At 51.1% G+C, this 20,215-nt stretch overlaps 1 protein-coding gene across 1 annotated transcript in view; it reads left to right on the top strand.

The window, feature by feature from the left end:
- Positions 1–2,049: 2,049 nt before the first annotated feature.
- Positions 2,050–20,215, top strand: part of LOC141101627 (ras-related protein Rab-7a-like) — a 73,811-nt gene continuing 55,645 nt past the window's right edge. The window contains exon 1 of the mRNA XM_073590810.1: positions 2,050–2,112. Within this exon, the coding sequence (XP_073446911.1) occupies positions 2,108–2,112 (5 nt within the window). The 5' untranslated portion in view covers positions 2,050–2,107. The remainder of the gene's footprint in view (positions 2,113–20,215) is intronic.

Raw genomic sequence — 20,215 nt, 5'->3', positions numbered from 1 at the left:
AGCCTGTCTAGATCATCCTCCAATAAACCATGAATAAGACGTGGATGATAAGTGTTAGGGGTTGAGACGTCTTGTGGCGAGACGAGACGTATCTCTTGGAGTGGACCCTCTGGGTCGTGGCACCCACTCACCTAGGGCGAGCTGGCCTAGTGAGGACCACCCCCTATACAGGGAGTATCCGGGGCAAGCCCAAGGGAGTGAGCCACAACGACTGCTGAGACCAGATGGCCGGCTCACAAAAGACATGACTGAGATGGGTGCGTGCAGGACACGCCAGGTACATGACAAGGGTGCGTGTGGGGCATGCCAGGTACAAGACAGGGTTCTAGGATGTGCAAAGCGTGGCCATCAGGTGCAAGATGTAATCACGAAGACACAGAGGTGATAACGTGCCAATGGGCACGCTAAGGTCCGAGGTTCCAGGCATGGTATGTATTTAGGGGAAACACCAAGGTTCAAGATACTAGGCATGGTGCTTGTTTAGGAGACACGCCAGGGTCCAAGGTACTAGACATGGTGTGTGTTTAGGGGTCACGCCAGGGTTCAAGGTCCAAGGTCCTGCGCGCACGAAAGGAGCCACCATGATTCAAGATTCAAGGTCCTGCACGTGCTACAGACACGCCAGGGTCACAGTACAAAGAATGGTCCTGGCCGTGCCAGAAGGCACGCCAGGGTACAAGGTTCACGGCAGGTCCCACACATGCTAAAGAATACGGCGGGCTTTGAGGTTCAGGACAAGGTCCTAGGCATGCAGAGGGGCACGCCAAGGTCAGGGTTCAAGACATGTTCCTGCGCGTGCAAAGACAGAAAGCGGAATGTAGGCAGTAGCACAGAGCCGGGTACAGGAAAGAGAAGCGGAGCGTATGCTAGAACCCACAGCCGGGTACAGAAACTAGGTCATAGTACACAGGACAAGACAGGGAGACAAGGTACAGGACATAGCAAAGATTGCAAAAGACGTACTAAAGAAGCACGAAAACGCATAGTGCGAGAAACAGCGTGTGTGCAAGAGAGCACTGAAAACACGACTGGGGCACCGGCAGGCGGTACCGGCTGAGGTGCAGACAGGCGGGCACTGCTGAGGCACAGACAGGCAGACACCACAAGGGCACTGGCCAGCAAGCACGGCTGAGGCACAGACAGGCGGGCACGACTAGAGTGGCACGTCTGAGGCACAGATAGGCGGGCATCGGTACGACCAGGCGCGTGCAAGGGGCATGCAGCCACAAGGCAGGGCTAGGCAAAGGTACAGAACTAAGATGCGTGCAAGACGGCACAGCGAAGCCTGGTACGAAAAGAGCATGTGCAATTGCACACGACGAAAGAAGGAAGCGAGCTAGGAACACAGACAAGGTACAAGGCCAGAAAGAGGAAAAAGCTAGAGAGCGGAACATAGGCTGAAGCACAGAGCCGGGTACAAGAGAAAGAAGCGGAACGTATGCTAGTGCCCAGAGCCAGATTCAGACAGAGTACATAGAGAGCGAAACGTAGGCCGAAGCACAGAGTCGGGTTCAAGAGAAAGAAGTGGAGCGTATGCTAGGTCCCAGAGCCTGGCAAAGACAGAGAACATAGAGAGTACTACAAGGCTAAGACTAGCAAAGACAAAACATGGCACAAAAGACAACACACAGCATGGCACAGGACAACAGACAAAATACAAGCACGAAGCGTGTGCAGAGAAGCACTACAGGGCAGGGTGCAGGGGCATTGAATACAGGCAACGACCGAGCAGGGACCATGCAGCCCTAGCAGGGAAGCAAACATGATAATCAGGCCCCAACCATAGGAAGGGGCGGACTGATATAGGGCATTAGCACCTGGACTTCCAGGTCGGGTCGGGTCCTACAGGATCATAGAGAGTTTCAAATGGACTATAGAGAGGATCACATGGTAGGGTCCTCCAGGACCATAGAGAAGATCACATGGTCGGGTCCTCCAGGACCATAGAGAAGATCACATGGTCGGGTCCTCCAGGACCATAGAGAGAATCACTGGATTCGGTCCTCCAGGACCATAGAGAGGATTGCTGGATTCGGTTCTCCAGGACCATAGAGGACTGCAGCAGGCAGAGCAGAGACGGGCACGCACACAGGAATGGCATGCAGCCATGAGGTAAAGCACACATGCGCACAGCGACGGCATGCGGCCATGGTGAGGTACGCGTGCACACTAGCGATGGCACACAGCCATGAGATGAAGCACATGTGCACACAAGCAATGGCGTATGGCCATGAGGTAGAGCACGAGTGCGCACCAGCAACGGCAGGCAACCATGGGATGAGGTGCGCGTGCACACTGCTCCAGGAGTCATGTAGCATAACAGACACGACAGGCATGACTATGAGGTGCACATGCACACTGCTTCAGTGGTCATGCAGCATAACAGACACGACCTGCATGACTGTGAGGTGCGCGTGCACACTGCTCCAGGGGTCATGCAGCATAACAGACACGACAAGCATAACTGTTAGGTGCGTGTGCACACTGCTCCAGGGGTCATGCAGCACGACATAACTGACACGACAGGCATAACAGAGAGGTGGTCGTGCACACACGAGAGGGACCCCCGGGGTGCCCGCAGGGACCCGGCACTGGGGACAATGTGGCATGACAGTGGGGATCATGCAGTGCAAGCAGCATGACGGGCATGACAATAAGCATTCCACCCAATAGATTTCAGGATTCGCATGATGGAAGCTCGTGAAATTCCCAATTCTAAAGAGACTCTTCTGGTGAACTTTTTTGGACTCTGAACAAATGTTTCAGCAACAAGTTGTTTATTATTTTCTGTACAGGCTGTTTTTGGTCGACCAGCTTTTGGAGCATTAAGGCTATGTGCACACGTTGCGGAATTTTCGTGGGCATTTCGGAATTCCATTCCGTGGGAAATATGCGAGAAAACCGTATTTTAATTCCCGCCGAAAAATTAGCGATTTGCAAGCGTAATTAGCTTGCAGAATGCTAGCGTTTTCCAAGTGATCTGTAGCATTGCTTGGAAAACTGATTGACAGGTTGGTCACACTCGTCAAACATAGTGTTTGACCAGTGTGACCAACTTTATACTATTGAGGCTGCCTATGTGGCATCAGTAGTAAACAGATATAAAGTTAAAAATAATTAAAAAAATAAAAAATCGTGATATTCTCACCTTCCGGTGTCCCGCGCAGCGTTCCCGATCATCGCGATGCTCCCAGCAGGTCCCATTCCCAGTGATGCATTGCGACAATGACTTTTGATGACGTAGCGGTCTCGTGAGACCGCAACGTCATCAAAGGTCATTATCACAATGCATCACTGGGAACGGGACCTGCCGGGAGCATCGCTAAGGCCTGGTGACGCTGCAAGGGACATCGGAAGGTGAGAATATGACGATTTATTTATTTTAATTCTATTTTTTACAGGGATATGGTACCCACAGCCTGGAAGAGAATCTCCTTTCCTCCAGATCTTGGGTACCATCCGCAAATGTTCTGCTTACTTTTCGCATGGTGGGAACAGCCACATGCGGAAAGTAAGCAGAACAATGCATTCCTATGTGTGCAGATTTTCTCACGATTCCGCACAAAGAATGAGCATGCTGCTTATTTTTCCGCGATGCAATTCCGCCGCGGAAAAATCCGCAGCATTAGCAAAGCATGTGCGGAATGCCATAGGATTGCATGGGATGCATTTTTTATGCGTTTTCGTGGCAAAATTGCACGTTTAAAATCTCCACGAAAACACAAAAAAAAAGCGCTACGTGAGAACACAGCCTAAGCATTGAGCCAATGGCATCGAATGTGTCACAAATGCGGTAAATGGTTTGTCTCTTTGGGGCTTGAGTACCAAATTTTTCAACCCAATTTGCTCTAACTGTTTTGGCCTTTGGAGATTTCCAATACTCTTTTAAAATCCATTTTCTTTGATCTGTATTTAAATTATTTGCCATTATGGGTTATCTGAATTATCTGAAAAGAAAACAGATTTTGGGGAGATTTATCTGTGAAAACTGGATCTGTGAACTGACCTTAGCAACCAATCAGATTCCACCTTTCATTTTCCAAAGAGTCTGTGAAGAATGAAAAGTGGAATCTGATTGGTTGCTAAGGGCAACTGAGTCAGTTTCACTTTACACCATGTTTGATAAATCTCCCCCTCCATAACCCTATTGCACATACTGTCCACCTACTTTTGGACCACCCTGTATGTCAGGATGATGGACATATATACCAGGATGGAGGACAAATATATATGCACTAGGATGTGGGACATAAATACTAGGTGTGATGAAGGAGCAGCCGCCATCTTGGATATAGGGACTAATGCTCGTCTCATGTCTGAGCTTGGCCTGGCCATTTTGGTCTGAGTTCACAAGCATTTCAGGCAGCTAACTACTCCCACCCCCCCACCCCCAGGGCCTGTAAGCATATTGAAGAAAACGGGATTTAGTGCTCCAGTGTTGAATAGCAAGACCTTTTAGTATGATAATGAGAGAAGGCCAAAGCAGAACTTCAAAGCTTGAGTAGGAGCCACGCCAGCATGGGGCAGGAAGGTGCCTGGGGGCTTCAATTAGAATATACCTGTCAGCTGGACACAGGAATACACATCCGTTGTCTTTCCCAGCCGCTCCGACTCCATCCTAGGATCATGGATTATGAGCACACCTTTCGAATCATAGACTCATAAAAAATATCCACGTGACCCTGAGGAAATCGCGCGTCTGGCAGTGTGACTCCTGAGTCGGGGAGGGCTCTGGGACCTGAGATAAAGAGATTGGCCCTCCACAGCAACCCAATGGGGCCATGTTTGCTCTCCACACGACAGGCAAAACAAACCGCATTCACTGGTACCTCTCGTGTCCTGATCCGATCATGCTGTAGAAAGTTACCCCCTTTCTTAGATATTGGGAATAAGTTCTGCAGGGAGCTAAAGGGTGGAGATTATTAATCCACCCTCTGACACAGGGGGAGGAACCCAGCATGCTTAAGAATTAGCAGCACATGGCAGAGTCTCACTCACACAGAAGAACCAGATGATGATCTAAGAAGGAACTGGGGACAGACCTGCCAAGGGAGCAGTGGCCCGCGCTTTGGGGTCTGTCCGGCAACTAAGATTCTTGTACCTGTGGACTGCAGAGCTCCCGGCATCCACATGCAACCTACAACCTGGTAAATTGACCTCCAGCTTAATATCTCTAAGTCTTGTACCATTATTGTTATATTTTACTCTGACTGCAAATCCACTGTAATTCCATTGTATAGCTTACTGTATATTTCTGTAATTATCTAGTATGGCCTTAAGGCAGTTAAACCATAAAATTAATCTTGGGCTGATGCTTTTACTCTGATTACGAATCTTAGAATACCCAGCGGGTAACAGGACATCCTCCCCGGCGGCCATTTGCTCTAGGTGCAGTTCCGTTACTGACCTGAGAAACCAAAGGGGGCGCCGGAGAGCTGTGCCTGTGTAGTTACGTCACATTGGTGACGTGGGAGGAACCGGTCTTTCCTCCACATTGGTGGCAGCGGTGAGATCAGAGTAGTAGTGTGCATGGGACCCTTACTCCCAGACACTAAAGACTACCAGCGGTAACTTTCACTGCTGGGGTCTTAAGGTCAGCCCAGCACTAGACGGTCAGAGTGTAAATATAATAAGTTGTGTGCGAGGTCAGGGTTGCAGCTGCGTCAGTAACCAGAGGTTCCCAAGATGACTGAAGGCACCAGGGGTAAGACAAAGGGGGAGGCCAATGCTATGGTCTATGAGGAGGTGGTGGAGGACAATACCAATGAAGGCGAGGGGGAGCTCAGCCAGTGCTCCCCAAGGAGCCAGACCCCAGTGCTCAGTCCCGCAGTGGACTGTCCACCACCTGTCCGCCCCAGCCTGTCCAGATCGGAGGCCCTTTTCCCAGCGGCTATGGCACAGCTTGAGGCTGGTAACGACGATGCCCATGACAGACTCCTGGTGGCGGCAGAGAAAGCAGCGGAGCGTGAGCATGCAGAACGTGTGCTGCAGGCTGCAGAACGCCGTGAAGCTGCGGAGCGCCGGCACCAACTGGAGATGGCTCAGCACGGGCTCCCGCTGGTCGCTCCAGCCCCACCGGGGACCAAGGCTTCCAAGGTCCGGGCGGAGGACTTTCTCCTGCTTGAAAAGGATGAAGACCTGGATTCCTTTCTGCTGGCCTTTGAGAGAACCTGCCTCCAACACCATCTGGCCCTGGATCAGTGGGCAAGGTACCTGACCCCCCATTTGAGGGGTAAGTCCCTGGAAGTTTTAAGGGACTTACCCACCGGGGAGAAGCAGGATTACAACAGCATCAAGCGGGCCCTGGTCCAGCACTACAACCTCACCCCGGAGTCGTACCGAGGAAATTCCGGAGCCTGCAGCGGGGCTCAAAGGACACCTGGACCGACCACATGCGGGCACTGCTGAGAGCTGCAGAGCACTGGACCTTGGGTCTAGAGCTCACCACCCACCAGGAGGTCCAGGAACTGTTCGTCACGGAGCAGTTCTTGTGGAACTGCCCAAAGCACCTCCAGCAGTTCCAACGTGACCGGAAATCAAAGGGGGCTTCTGCTACAGCCGCCCTGGCAGACGATTATGCCAACAACAGGGCCTCTGAGCCAAAGAAGCCTGCCAGCAGCACCTGGAGAGGGGGTAAGCCCAATCCTGCCCCTGTCCCCCCAGCCCCCAGAGTGCAAGGAGCAGAACCCAGACGTTGTCATCATTTCAACCAGCCGGGACACTTTAAGGCTGTGTGTCCCCAGCGCCATAAGGCCTCATCCCTGTCCCAGAAACCGTCCACTGTTTTATGTGTGGGAGGGGGTGGTGGGAGGTCCCTGGACAATTACCAACCCGTCACCATCGGCCGCTCAGCGGTCATGGGACTGCGGGACACAGGCGCTGAACGAACCCTGGTACGTCCTGAGGTGGTGTCCCCTCAAGACTTGGTGCCAAGGAAAACCATTTCCGTCTCCGTTATTGGAGGCGTTGAACCGGCGCTGCCCATTGCCAAGGTGTTTTTGGACTGGGGCGCCCGGAGGGGAATGCGGGAGGTGGGAGTAACGCCAAATATTCCTGCCAATGTGTTGCTTGGGACCAATTTGGGCCGGCTAGTGTCTCAGTGTGTGGCCACTGAACCCCCAAGTCCGACTCCCCAAGAATGTCATGACTCTACTGTGAATGTTAATGTTAATGTGTTGAATGTGCCTCCAACAGTGAGTGAAACCTGATGGTAAGCCATGCACTGACACTACACACATAGGGCTCACAGTGAGGACAGGTGAGAAGACTGCAGGGGAGAGCTCAGAGGTGGAGGGAGGGGCTGCTATGGACAGTGTAGGGCCTATAAGTGAAACCAGCCTGCTGAGTCTAGGGCCTCTGCAGAAAGAGGAACAGGCCATGGGGGGAGGCGGCGTCCCGGGAGAGGAGCCACCAGGTAAGGCCCCAGGGCAGGAGTTCCCCGCATCCGGGATGTCAGGAGGCCAGGGAAGTCTGCCTGACCTGGCGACTTGGTCGGGGGCCGAGGGGAAGCAGGCGCTACCTGTGGTCTCAGCGGTCGTGGCCGCTGTTACCAGGAGTAGGAGCACCGGAGCCCAAGAAGCCTCGCGGAGGTCCGACAGTTTCCCCCTCTCCGACCAAGTGGCTGCCGAGTCAGACAGCGGCCAGGAGACAGATCCCGGGGACCTGACAGAGGATGTGGCAGTTTCGTCAATTCTTGCCACAACGAGTCAGGGATTTCAGGCAGCGTTGGAAGCTGACGCTAGCCTGAAAGCTCTCAAGGAGCAGGAGGCACAGCCTCCCCTGGAGTCCGACCGTGAGCGAGTGGTCTGGGACCAGGGACGGCTGTACAGGGTAACGGTCCAGCAGGGTTCACCGGAGGCGTGGCCCAGGGACCGACAGTTAGTGGTACCCTATCCATTCAGGGCGGAATTGTTGCGGATCGCACACGAGATTCCCATGGCCGGACACCTAGGGATCACTAAAACCAGGGCCAGGCTAGCTCAGCATTTCTACTGGCCGGGAATGAGGACCGAGGTGATTGCCTACTGCAGTTCGTGTGACACCTGTCAGAGGGTGGGGAAGGTGGGGCGGCGCCCCAAAGCCCCACTGGTAACTCTGCCCATCATCGAAGAGCCTTTCTCAAGGGTGGCTGTGGATCTCATTGGACCTCTGTCCACTCCCAGCCGCTCCGGGAAATGCTTCATACTAACAGTAGTGGACTATGCCACCTGATACCCGGAGGCAGTAGCTTTGTCATCCATTCGGGCCGACAAAGTGGCCACTGCCTTACTGGAGATTTTCTTCAGAGTGGGGCTTCCCCAGGAAATGCTCACTGACCAAGGGACCCAGATCATGTCGCAGCTGATGGAGTCTCTCTGTAAGCAGATACAGGTGCAACATCTGGTAGCCAGCCCATACCACCCACAGACCAATGGCCTGTGTGAGCGGTTCAATGGCACCTTAAAGCAGATGCTAAAGATGTTGGTGGACTACCACGAGAGAGACTGGGAGCGGTATCTCCCACACCTGCTGTTTGCCTACCGGGAGGTCCCACAGGCCTCAACAGTGTTCTCCCCCTTTGAGCTCCTGTACGGGCGACATGTACGGGGGCCCCTTGCTCTGGTGAGGGAAGCATGGGAAGGGGATTTGGCCACCCCTGGAGTGTCGGTTATTGAGTATGTCGTGCGCTTCCGGGACAGAATGATGGCCGTGACACGGCTGGTGCATGACCATATGGCCCAAGCCCAGGCTAACCAGAAGCGGTGGTACGACCAGAATGCTTGTGAGCGGACCTACCAGGTGGGTCAAAAGGTGTGGGTACTGGTCCCCGTACCTCAAAACAAGCTTCAGGCGGCGGCCTGGGAGGGTCCATACCTCGTGCACCAGTGGCTCAAAGTTGTCACCTATCTGGTCACCCTGGACCACGCCCGTGGAAGGAGGAAGGCCTTCCACGTGAACATGATGAAGACCCATCATGAGCAGGAGGCTTGTCCCCACCCAGTGTGCAATCTTCCCGAGGAAGGAGAGGTAGAAACCCTCCTGGATCTGCTCACCCAAGCCAAGGTGGGTGGATCCATCAAGGATGTGGGGGTTGGCCACCAGCTCTCAGAGGACCAACGTTCCCAGCTGGAGGTCACCCTACACCCCTTTCGGGAGCTGTTCAGCAGCCTGCCCGGAAGGACTGAGACAGCTGTCCATGACATGGACACCGGTAATCACCCCCCGATCCGGCGTTTAGCATATCGGGTCTCTCTTGAGGTGCAGCAGCACATGCGCCAAGAGATAGATGAGATGCTGAAGCTGGGAGTGATCCCAGCGTCCAACAGCGCGTGGGCTTCGCCTGTAGTCCTCGTTCCTAAAAAGGACCGAACTACGCGGTTCTGTACCGGGGGTTCAACGCTGTGATGGTCACCGATGTGTACCCGATGCTGCGCATCGATGACCTGCTCAATCAGCTGGCCGGGGCCAAGTACCTGACCATCATGGATATGAGCAGGGGGTATTGGCAGATTCCCCTGACCCCTGAGGCACAGGAAAGCTCTCCCTTTATCACCCCATTCGGACTGTACGAGTCCACGGTGATGCCATTCGGCATGAAGAATGCCCCTGCCACTTTTCAGAGGATGGTCAACACGCTGCTTGAGGGACTGGAAGGGTATGCGACCGTGTACCTGGATGACATTGCCATCTTCAGTCCCACCTGGGAGGATCACCTAGAGCACCTGGCACAGGTGCTCGGGCGGATCCAGTGAGCAGGCTAGACCATTAAGCTGGAAAAATGCCAGCTGGGTATGAGTGAGGTCTACTACCTGGGACATCGGGTAGGTGGGGGAGCTCTGAAGCCAGAGCCTGGGAAGGTGGATGCCATCGCATCCTGGCCCAACCCCAGGACCAAGAAGCAGGTGATGTCCTTCTTGGGGACTGCCGGGTACTATAGGAGGTTTGTTCCACACTATAGTGCCCTGGTCAAGCCCCTGAAGGACCTCACCAAGAAGAAGCTGCCTGTCGCAGTCAACTGGACAGTCTCCTGTGAGACAGCTTTCCAGGCGCTCAACACCGCCCTTTCTAGCTCTCCTGTACTACAGGCAGCCGACTTCACGCGGCCATTCGTAGTGCAGACCGACACCAGCGACTTCGGCCTCAGTGCTGTGCTCAGCAAGGTCGACACTATGGGCCATGAACACCCCATTCTGTAGCTGAGCCAGAAGCTCCTGCCGAGGGAAGTGGCCTATTCCACGATGGAGAAGGAATGTCTGGCAATTGTGTGGGCCCTGCAGCGTCTGCAGCCATACTTGAGCGGATACCAATTCACCGTGGAAACAGACCACAACCCCCTCAGCTGGTTACACACGGTCTCTGGGACGAATGGGAGGTTGCTACGCTGGAGCCTCGCTCTCCAGCAGTATCACTTCACCATTCACCACAAAAGAGGCAGGGACCATGGTAATGCTGATGGGTTGTCCCGGCAAGGAGAGGGTGCAGAAGGGCGCATGGGGGAACACAGGAATGTGATCCCCCTAGCGCCCTCTAAAGCAGGGAGGTGTTATGAATGGGAAACCGATGAGGAAAAACAAGACAACAAGCTAAGTCTCAGAAAACCAGAGAAGTTGGTAACTATGCAGATTGCAGATCCCTGATCTTAACCGCACAACTAGCAGCAGTCGTGGAGCGTTCCTACGTTGGTCCTAGACGCCTCGTCACAACCGGAGAACTACATAAGCCTAAAGCAGGAAAAGAGGAAAACTAACTGCCCCAGAGCAGACCCCAAAGGAAAGACAGACCCCCACATGTATTGACGTGAAACAAGAGGAAAATACAAACAAAGGCAGGGGCAGGCTGATTACACAACAAACTGAATTGACCAACAAGCGCAAGTGTGAATATTAGCAAAAAACAAACTTAACTTGAGAAGACTGGAAGAGAGCTGAAGTCCAGGACCTGAGAAGCAGACTGAATCACCAGCACCCGGATAGGGCATCGGCTGTCTTATATCCAGTCTGATGCTCCAGAGATCCAATCTGTTATGAGCTCATTTTCTGCTCCACCAGCTGGGAGTTCTCCTTCCGTTCTCCCTCTGGTGGTGACAGGAGGTAGTGAGGTTGGTTTAATTGGTAATGGTCTGCCACCTGACGAGGAGAATAATGATTGTATCTCTGGAGTATCAGACTGGATATAAGACAGCCGACGCCCTATCCTGGTGCTGGTGATTCAGTCTGCTTCTCAGGTCTTGGACTTCAGCTCTGCTCCAGTCTTCTCAAGTTAAGTTTGTTTTTGCTAATGTTCACACTTGCTCTTGTTGGTCAACTCAGTTTTTGTGTGGTCAGCCAGCCCGGCTGGGCTGTGCTGGATTTCCACTCTTATTTATCTGTATTTGCCAATTTGCCTTTTTATCCTTTATTAGATTGGCCTCTTTTTTGCTCTGTCTCAGAATATTTCAGAGTGTTGATATAGTGGGAGAAGTCTAGTGACTTCAGGGTTAATTTTGTTATCAGAAGTGTTGGACATTATTTTGGGTAGTGTTGTGAGTTCATTTTCCCCTTCGTCACTGAGGTCTGGTGAACTCCCTATTCTGGTGAAGGAAGGTAATGAGCCTGATTATCAGGCACCTGAACCTGATGAGGATGACTGGCTGAGTGGAGTCACGGACTGGATATAAGGCTGCCGACGCCCTTCTGCCCTGCGGGTGATTTCTCTGTGGACTTCTGGGACACCAGTCTGATTCCTGCTCCTCTAGGCTAGGTTTTTCTGCTTTGCCTGTTTGCATTAGTGTTTTGTTTTTGTTTTCCTTGCTTTTCTGGATTCTGCCATTCCCTTCTGGGGTGAGCTGAATCTCCTTTTGCCTGTAGCTCTGTCTTCAGAATATTCCTGAGGACTGATATAGCTTTTTTGAAGCCTAGCGTCTTCAGGGCCTTTTTCACTGTCAGTCTGTTGGCTCTTATTTTCATAGGGTTTTTCACGGATTGCAGACGGCAGCCTTCCTGTCCTTTTCTATCTAGCTAGATTGGGCCCCGTCTTTGCTCAGTCTATCTTTCTGCCTGTGTTAGTGTTTTCATCTTGCTTCACCGTCATTATATGTTGGGGGCTGCCTATTGCTTTGGGGTCTGCTCTGGGGCAGTTTAGTTTTCCCCTTTCTTTCTTTAGGCCTAGCTATTTCTCCAGCTGTGATTGAGGGGTCTAGGGCATCGTAGGAACCCCCCACGGCTACTGCTAGTTGTGTTGATAGGTTCAGGGGTCTGCAATCCGATAGCTGCCAACTTCTCTGGTTTTCTGGACTTAGCTAGCATTTCTGTTTTTGCCTCCTACGGTGACTCAATCATAACAGGGTAGGGTTTTTTGGCAGATTGCAGACAGTTTCTTTCTTTTCCTGTCCTTTCAAGTTAGTTTGGCCCCATCGTTTGCTCAGCCTATTTTTCTGCCTTTGTTTGTGTTTTCATCTTGCTTCACCGTCAATACATGTGAGGGGCTGTATTTCCTTTGGGGTCTGCTCTGGGGGAGTTAGGTTTCCTCTTTTCTTACTTTAGGCTTATTTAGCTCTCCGGTTGTGATGAGGCGTCCTGGACCATCGTAGGCACGCTCCACGACTGCTGCTAATTGTGTGTTAAGATCAGGGATCTGCAATCTGCATAGTTACCAACCTCTCTGGTGTCATGATACCAGTGCTGGGTGACTGGCACTTCTGGGATTAATGTTCTGATCGCAGTGCAGACTCTCACCTGCACACCTGGGAACTATTAGGGTGGCCTCTCATTGGCTCTGGGGAGGCTTCTTATAGCCTCCGGAAGCTCCCATCCCCCGTCAGTTATACTTTCGCCCTTGGCATTGTGTGGTGACCCCTGAGGGTGTTAGTGCTGTGTTCTGGTTGCTTGATTCCCTGTGTATGACTCGGTCTGTTCTCTGGATATCGCTTTGGATTCTGCTTGGTACCTTCTATGTCCGTTTGGTTTTTGATCTCTGCTTGGCCCTGACTGTCCGTTCTGTCTCATTCCTGGTACTGTATTCATATCTTGTGTATGACCTTTGGCTTTGTCTGACCTCCCGTCTGTTTATCCCTCCTGTACCTCGCTTGCCTGTATTGTGCCTGACCTCTGCTTTGCCCGACTCTGAGCTTTCTTCCTCCTCTGAAAGCAGGATGCTAAGCCCCACCCCCTTGCAGTCACATGACCGTTCACATGACCGTAGGTCCTGTGCCGGCTTTCTAATCTTCTACATTCAGGTCCCATGCATCTTTATTGTCTGGCTGTTTTTGTCCCCAGGGGTCCCTACGGTGCGGGTGAGTCCCTGCTTAGCGGAGGCTGTACGCCGGCGCTGTCAGGACCCTGACATTATAACTGACCATTAAGTTTTTTGGGGTTTTTTTATGCAGAGAGTTATGGATCCCATACAGTCTCTGGCTGACCGGATGAAAAGTCTGAGTCAGATGTTTCAGGGTTTATCCCTGGAGCAGCAAGCTCTGGCTCGTTCTCAGCAGCAGGTTTCTGAGACAGTGCGGGGAGCTCTAGCTGCTGGGTCTCTGGGGGCTGGGTCGAGTGATGTCATTTTGGTGTCCCCAGAACCACCTGTTAAACTGCCTGACTTTTTTTCTGGAAACCAAAAGGAGTTTAGGGTCTTCATGGAGGGGTGCAAACTTTTTTTTAGTTTGAGACCACGTTCCTCTGGGGACGAAAGTCAGAAGGTCGGGGTTGTTATGTCTCTATTAAGAGGGTCCCCACAAGCTTGGGCTTTCTCCCTTTCTCCCACTGCCCCTGAGAGAGTGTCCGTGAATGCATTTTTTGAGGCCCTCGGGCACATTTATGATGAGCCTGACCAAGTGCGATTGACAGAGGACATGGTGATGAGTGTCTGTCAGGGGAAACAATCAGCTGAGTGGTTTTGTACTGAGTTCCGCCGCTGGGCCGCAGAGGTCTCTTGGAACGACGCCGCACTCCGAGGATTCTTTCGCAGAGGCTTGTCCGAGCGGCTGCAGGATGCCTTGGCGTTACATCCCCCACCTAACTCTCTCGAGGACGCCATGACCTAGGCTGTCCGGATGGACCGCAGGCTGCGGGCCAGAGGGGTGATGCAGGTGGAAACTCCATTGTTCCCCAGTGGAAAAGAGACTGCCCCTGAGCTCATGGATGTAGGCGCCCTATCCCTGAAGGATACGGAGAGGAAACGCTGGAAGGACAAGCAGTTATGCTTTTACTGCGGTAAAACGGGACATTGGAAAAGGGAGTGTCCTGATTGCCCATCTTCAAACCCGGTCGACGGGAAACGACTAGGTCTGGGTAGCCAACGAGGAGACTGCTCAGACCCTCAGGTACCCTTTTCCTCGTTTTCTAAAATGTTACTGCCTGTGGAACTGTTTGTGGACGGTAGTTCTTTTTTCTCTACAGCCTTCGTGGACTGCGGATCATCGATTAATCTCATTGACTCCCAATTGGTCACACACTGCAAGATAGGGACAGTTAGGCTCAAGGTTCCGATCAAGGTGATGGCCATTGACTCCTCTCCCCTCACTAAGGAGGGAATTCGCTTTATGTCTGACTTGTTTTCGCTCAGAGTGGGCTCTACTCATGTGGAAAACCTAAGTTGTTTTGTGCTGGACAATCTACCTGCAGGGTTGGTGTTGGGCATGCCCTGGTTACAACGCCATAACCCAGTTATTAACTGGAAAACGGGGGAGATTGTTCAATGGGGGTTTAATGATTTTGAGTCATGTGATAAATCCGCACTGCTGGTTGAACCTGTTAAATCTGTGTCTGTATCATCTGTCGAGCTGGAAGGTATTCCGGAATGCCTGAAGGACTTCGAAGATGTATTCTCCGAAAGCGAGGCCGAGACTTTACCGCCACATAGACCCTTTGACTGCGCTATTGAGCTGGTCCCGGGGGCTAAATTACCTAAAGCCCGTCTGTTTAATTTGTCCGGTCCTGAGCGCTTGGCTATGAAGGAGTACATTGCTGAAAGTCTGCGCAAAGGACACATACGTCCTTCAGTCTCACCTGTGGCGGCAGGTTTCTTTTTTGTAAAGAAAAAAGATGGCGGGTTACGTCCCTGTCTCGACTTCCGGGAGCTTAATCAGATTACTGTACGGAATACGTACCCCCTTCCGTTGATTCCCGATTTATGTAACCAACTATCAGGGGCAAAGTGGTTTTCTAAACAGCATCTTCGGGGGGCATATAATTTGATAAGGGTCCGAGAGGGGGATGAATGGAAAACCGCGTTCCTCACGCCCGAGGGACTATTTGAAAATTTAGTCATGCCGTTTGGTCTTACCAACGCCCCCGCCATATTTCAGAATTTCATCAACGTGGTATTCTCGGATCTCATTGGTCGTTTTGTCGTTATCTATTTAGATGATATTTTGATATACTCCACCGACAAGCATTCTCATTTGGAACATGTACGAACAGTTCTCCAAAGACTGAGAGAAAATCATCCGTATGTCAAATTGGAGAAATGTGTATTCTGTGTGCAAGAATTGTCTTTTTTGGGGTTAATTGTATCCGGGGAGGGTTTTCGCATGGACCCCAAGAAGGTGCAGGCCATTGCGGATTGGGTGCAACCCCGAGATCTTAAGGGTCTTCAGCGCTTCTTGGGGTTCGCCAATTATTACCGCAAATTTATCCAGGGGTTTTCGCAAGTGGTCAAACCTCTCACGGATCTAACATGCAAAGGTGCGGATGTGAGAAATTGGTCCTCACTCGCAAAAGAGGCCTTTGCGACGCTGAAAAAATGTTTTATGCCTGCTCCTGTCTTGATACAGCCAGATCCTTCCAAGCCATTTGTGGTGGAGGTGGACGCCTCCGAGGTGGGGGTGGGGGCGGTGTTGTCTCAATGGCCTGCCACACTAACCAAACTCAGGCCATGTGCCTTCTTTTCCAAGAAGTTCTCTGCTGCTGAAAGAAATTATGATGTAGGCAATAGAGAGCGTCTTGCGGTTAAGTTGGCGTTTTTGGAATGGAGGCACTTTTTGGAGGGGACAAGTCACCCGGTTACTGTGATCACTGATCACAAAAATTTGTCTTACATCGAGTCTGCTAAAAGATTAACGCCCAGACAGGCCCGTTGGTCACTTTTTTTTTCTCGTTTCCAGTTTACTATTACATTCCGTCCAGGGTCAAAAAATGTCAAGGCTGACGCCTTATCTCGTAGTTTTCACCCTGTGTCTGTCCCTGAGCCACCGTCCTCTATTCTGCACCCTGGGGTGGTGTTAGCAGGGACCCCGTCTGAATTGGAAAGGGAAATTGAGGGGGCACAGTCGCTGGCTCCTGCGGCCAAACCAGGGGGCAAGTTGTTTGTCCCAGAACAACGTCGCCTTAAACTCTTGCAAGAGTTCCACGAATCCAAGTTGTGTGCTCACCCTGGTATATCAGCCACGCGACTGGCGGTGGCTAGGATCTTCTGGTGGCCTACTCTGGGTTCTGATATAAAGAAATTCATTTCTGGTTGTGGGGTCTGCGCTCGTTCTAAAAGCTCCCATAGCCGGCCGGCGGGGGAGCTGATGCCCTTGGAAGTTCCCGAAAGACCGTGGACCCATCTGTCCATGGATTTTATTACCAATCTTCCCTCCTCCAGGGGTAATACGGTGGTATGGGTAGTGGTGGACAGATTTTCTAAGCAGGCTCATTTTGTACCCCTGTCCGCATTACCTTCTGCTGAGATCTTATCCAGATTGTTTGTGCAGCATGTGATCCGCTTGCATGGGGTACCCCTGAATGTGGTGTCTGATTGTGGTGTGCAGTTTTTGGCTAATTTTTGGCGTGCTTTCTGTAAAAAATTAGGGCTATCTCTGTCCTTTTCGTCTGCATACCATCCTGAGAGTAATGGTCAGACGGAACGCACTAATCAGTCTCTGGAACAGATCCTCAGATGTCTGACTTCTGCTAGACAGAATGACTTGTGTGATATACTGCCGTTGGCTGAATTCGCCTTCAATAGTCGGGTGAGTCAATCCACTGGTATGTCCCCTTTCTTCATCAACTATGGGTTCAGTCCTCATTTGGTGAGTTTTCTCGTCTGGATTCGGGGTGCCCCGGGGCTGAGGACTCTGTTCAGCGGTTAAAAGATACATGGGCAGAAGTCCAGCGGCGTATATCTAGGTCTCAAGGCAGGTATAAGTTTTTCGCGGACAGGAAACCAACACCTGGTCCCATTTTTCAGGTGGGAGAGAAAGTTTGGCTCTCCACGCGAAACATTAAGTTAAAGGTTCTGTCAGCCAAGTTGGGCCCCAAATTCATTGGCCCGTACAAGATTGTGGAAAAAATCAACCTGGTAGCGTACAGGCTGTGCCTTCCACCCTCTTTCAAGATCCCTTATGTCTTCCATAGATCTCTACTGAAGCCGTTTGAAGCAGTCCGGGGAGAATCCGAGTCCGCTGCTCCTCGGTTTCGGTTGAGGGACATGTGGAATATGAGATTGGTCACATTGTAGATTCAAGGTTGGTACGGCGGTCAGTACAGTACCTAGTTCATTGGAAGGGGTATGGGCCAGAGGACAGGTCCTGGGTGCCGGCCCGGTTGATGCATGCGGATCGTCTGGTTTGGGCTTTCCATGCTAGGTACCCGGGCAAGGGGGAGTACTGTCATGATACCAGTGCTGGGTGACCGGCACTTCTGGGGTTAATGTTCTGATCGCAGTGCAAACTCTCACCTGCACACCTGGGACCTATTAGGGTGGCCTCTCATTGGTTCTGGGGAGGCTTCTTATAGCCTTAGGAAGCTCCCATCCCCCGTCAGTTATACTTTCGCCCTTGGCATTGTGTGGTGACCTCTGAGTGTGTTAGTGCTGTGTTCTGGTTGCTTGATTCCCTGTGTATGACTCGGTCTGTTCTCTGGATATCGCTTTGGATTCTGCTTGGTACCTTCTATGTCCGTTTGGTTTTTTATCTCTGCTTGGCCCTGACTGTCCATTCTGTCTCATTCCTGGTACTGTATTGATATCTTGTGTATGACCTTTGGCTTTGTCTGACCTCCCGTCTGTTTATCCCTCCTGTACCTCGCTTGCCTGTATTGTGCATGACCTCTGCTTTGCCTGACTCTGAGTTTTCTTCCTCCTCTGAAAGCAGGATGCTAAGCCCCGCCCCCTTGCAGTCACATGACTGTTCACATGACCGTAGGTCCTGTGCCAGCTTTCTAATCTTCTACATTCAGGTCCCGTGCATCTTTATTGTCCGGCTGTTCTTGTCCTCAGGGGTCCCTACGGTGCGGGTGAGTCCCTGCTTAGCGGAGGCTGTAAGCCGGCGCTGTCAGGACCCTGACATCTGGTTTTCTGAGACTTAGCGTGTGTTGCTTTTTTTCTCCTCGGTGACCCATTCATAACAGAATCACCAGCCATGAACCTAATGCCGTTGATCAAGCTGAGAGAACCCTGTTGGCATTAAACCAGGGTCAGGATTCTGCAGAGTTGTACTGTCAAAATTCCGAAAGTGGGCGGTCCTTACTACATGGAATGATAGTGCACTGGCAGCTCTCTTTCGGAAAGGTTTATCAGAGACCGTAAAAGATGTTATGGTGGGATTTCCTGTTCCCTCTGGTCTGGATAATTGTATGTCATTAGTCATTCAAGTTGATCGGCGTTTACGTGAACGTAAAACTACACGGGAGGCACTGCCACCTTCTGAACAAATGTCTGAACCTATGCAATGTGATGGGGTGTTGTCTAGGGCGCAACATCAGGAGTTTAGAAGGCGTAATAAGCTGTGTTTTTTCTGTGGAGACGCCTCATACTATTTCTGTCTGCCCTAAACGAGAGAAACGTTTTGCACACACATTTGCTGTGGGCAGTGTACAACCTAAGTTCCTTTTGGCAAAGACTCTGATCTGCTCCTTGTCCACGTTTTCCACTAAGGCTTTTGTGGATTCAGGAGCAGCTCTGAATCTGATGGATTTGGACTTTGCTGAACGTTGTGGTTTGTCCATGACGCCTCTGCAGACGCCTATTCCTTTGAGGGGTATTGATGCCACTCCTTTGGCAGAGAATAAACCTAAGTTTTGGACCCAGGTGATAATGCGAGTTGCCCCAGACCACCAAGAAAATTGTACATTTTTGGTGCTGCATAATTTGCATGATACTATTGTTCTGGGTTTCCCCTGGTTGCAAACTCATAACCAAGTTTTGGATTGGAAATCTGTGTCTGTGGTGAGTTGGGGTTGTCAGTGTGTTCTTAGGGACACTCCTGTTTTCTCCACCTCTCCTCAGTCTCATGATATTCCTGATTATCTGGCTGATTTTTCTGATGTATTTAGTGAGAGTAAGTCTGCATTTTTGCCTCCTCATAGGAGTTATGACTGTGCAATTGAGTTGATGCCTGGGTGTAAATTTCCCAAGGGTCGGCTTTTCAACTTATCTGTACCCGAACATGATGCTATGCGATCCTATATTAAGGAGTTGTTGGAGAAGGGTCATATTAGACCATCCTCATCACCGTTAGGCGCTGTTTTTTTTGTGGCCAAGAAAGATGGTTCATTAAGACCGTGTATTGATTATCGCTCCCTTAACAAGATGACGGTTAAATATCAGTACCCGTTACCTCTGATGTCTGATTTATTCTCCAGAGTTAAGAGTGCCTGCTGGTTTACTAAGCTTGACCTCAGGGGGGGCGTATAATCTTATTCGCCTCAAGCACGGGGATGAATGGAAGACGGCGTTTAATACTCCGGAGGGACATTTTGAGTACCTGGTGATGCCTTTTGGGCTCTCTAATGCCCCTTCTGTCTTCCAGTCCTTTATGAATGATATTTTTCGAGACTTTGTAGATAAGTTTTTGATCATCTATCTGGATGATATTTTGATCTTTTCTAGTGATTGGAATTCCCATGTGGAACATGTCCGGACTGTGTTCCAGATTTTGAGGGAGAATTCCCTGTTTGTTAAGGGATCGAAATGCCTCTTTGGTGTACAGAGGATTTCATTTTTGGGATTTATCTTGTCTCCATCGACTATTGAAATGGACCCGGCCAAGGTACAGGCCATTTATGATTGGGTTCAGCCTACTTCTTTGAAGGCTCTCCAGAAGTTTTTGGGTTTTGCTAATTTCTATCGTAAATTTATAGGTAATTTTTCTAGTATTGTCAAACCACTGACTGATCTGACCAAGAAGGGAGCTGATGTGCTGAATTGGTCTCCTGAGGCTGTCTCAGCATTTCAGGAGCTTAAGCGGAGATTTACTTTAGCTCCAGTTCTACGGCAACCTGATGTCTCACTTCCATTTCAAGTGGAGGTAGACGCTTCTGAGATTGGTGCAGGAGCTGTT

Source organism: Dendrobates tinctorius, unplaced genomic scaffold, assembly GCF_039654945.1.
Source record: "Dendrobates tinctorius isolate UK_male_01 unplaced genomic scaffold, ASM3965494v1 ptg000120l, whole genome shotgun sequence".
Taxonomy (NCBI): Eukaryota; Metazoa; Chordata; class Amphibia; order Anura; family Dendrobatidae; genus Dendrobates; species Dendrobates tinctorius.
This window is presented reverse-complemented; position numbering and strand designations above follow the sequence as displayed.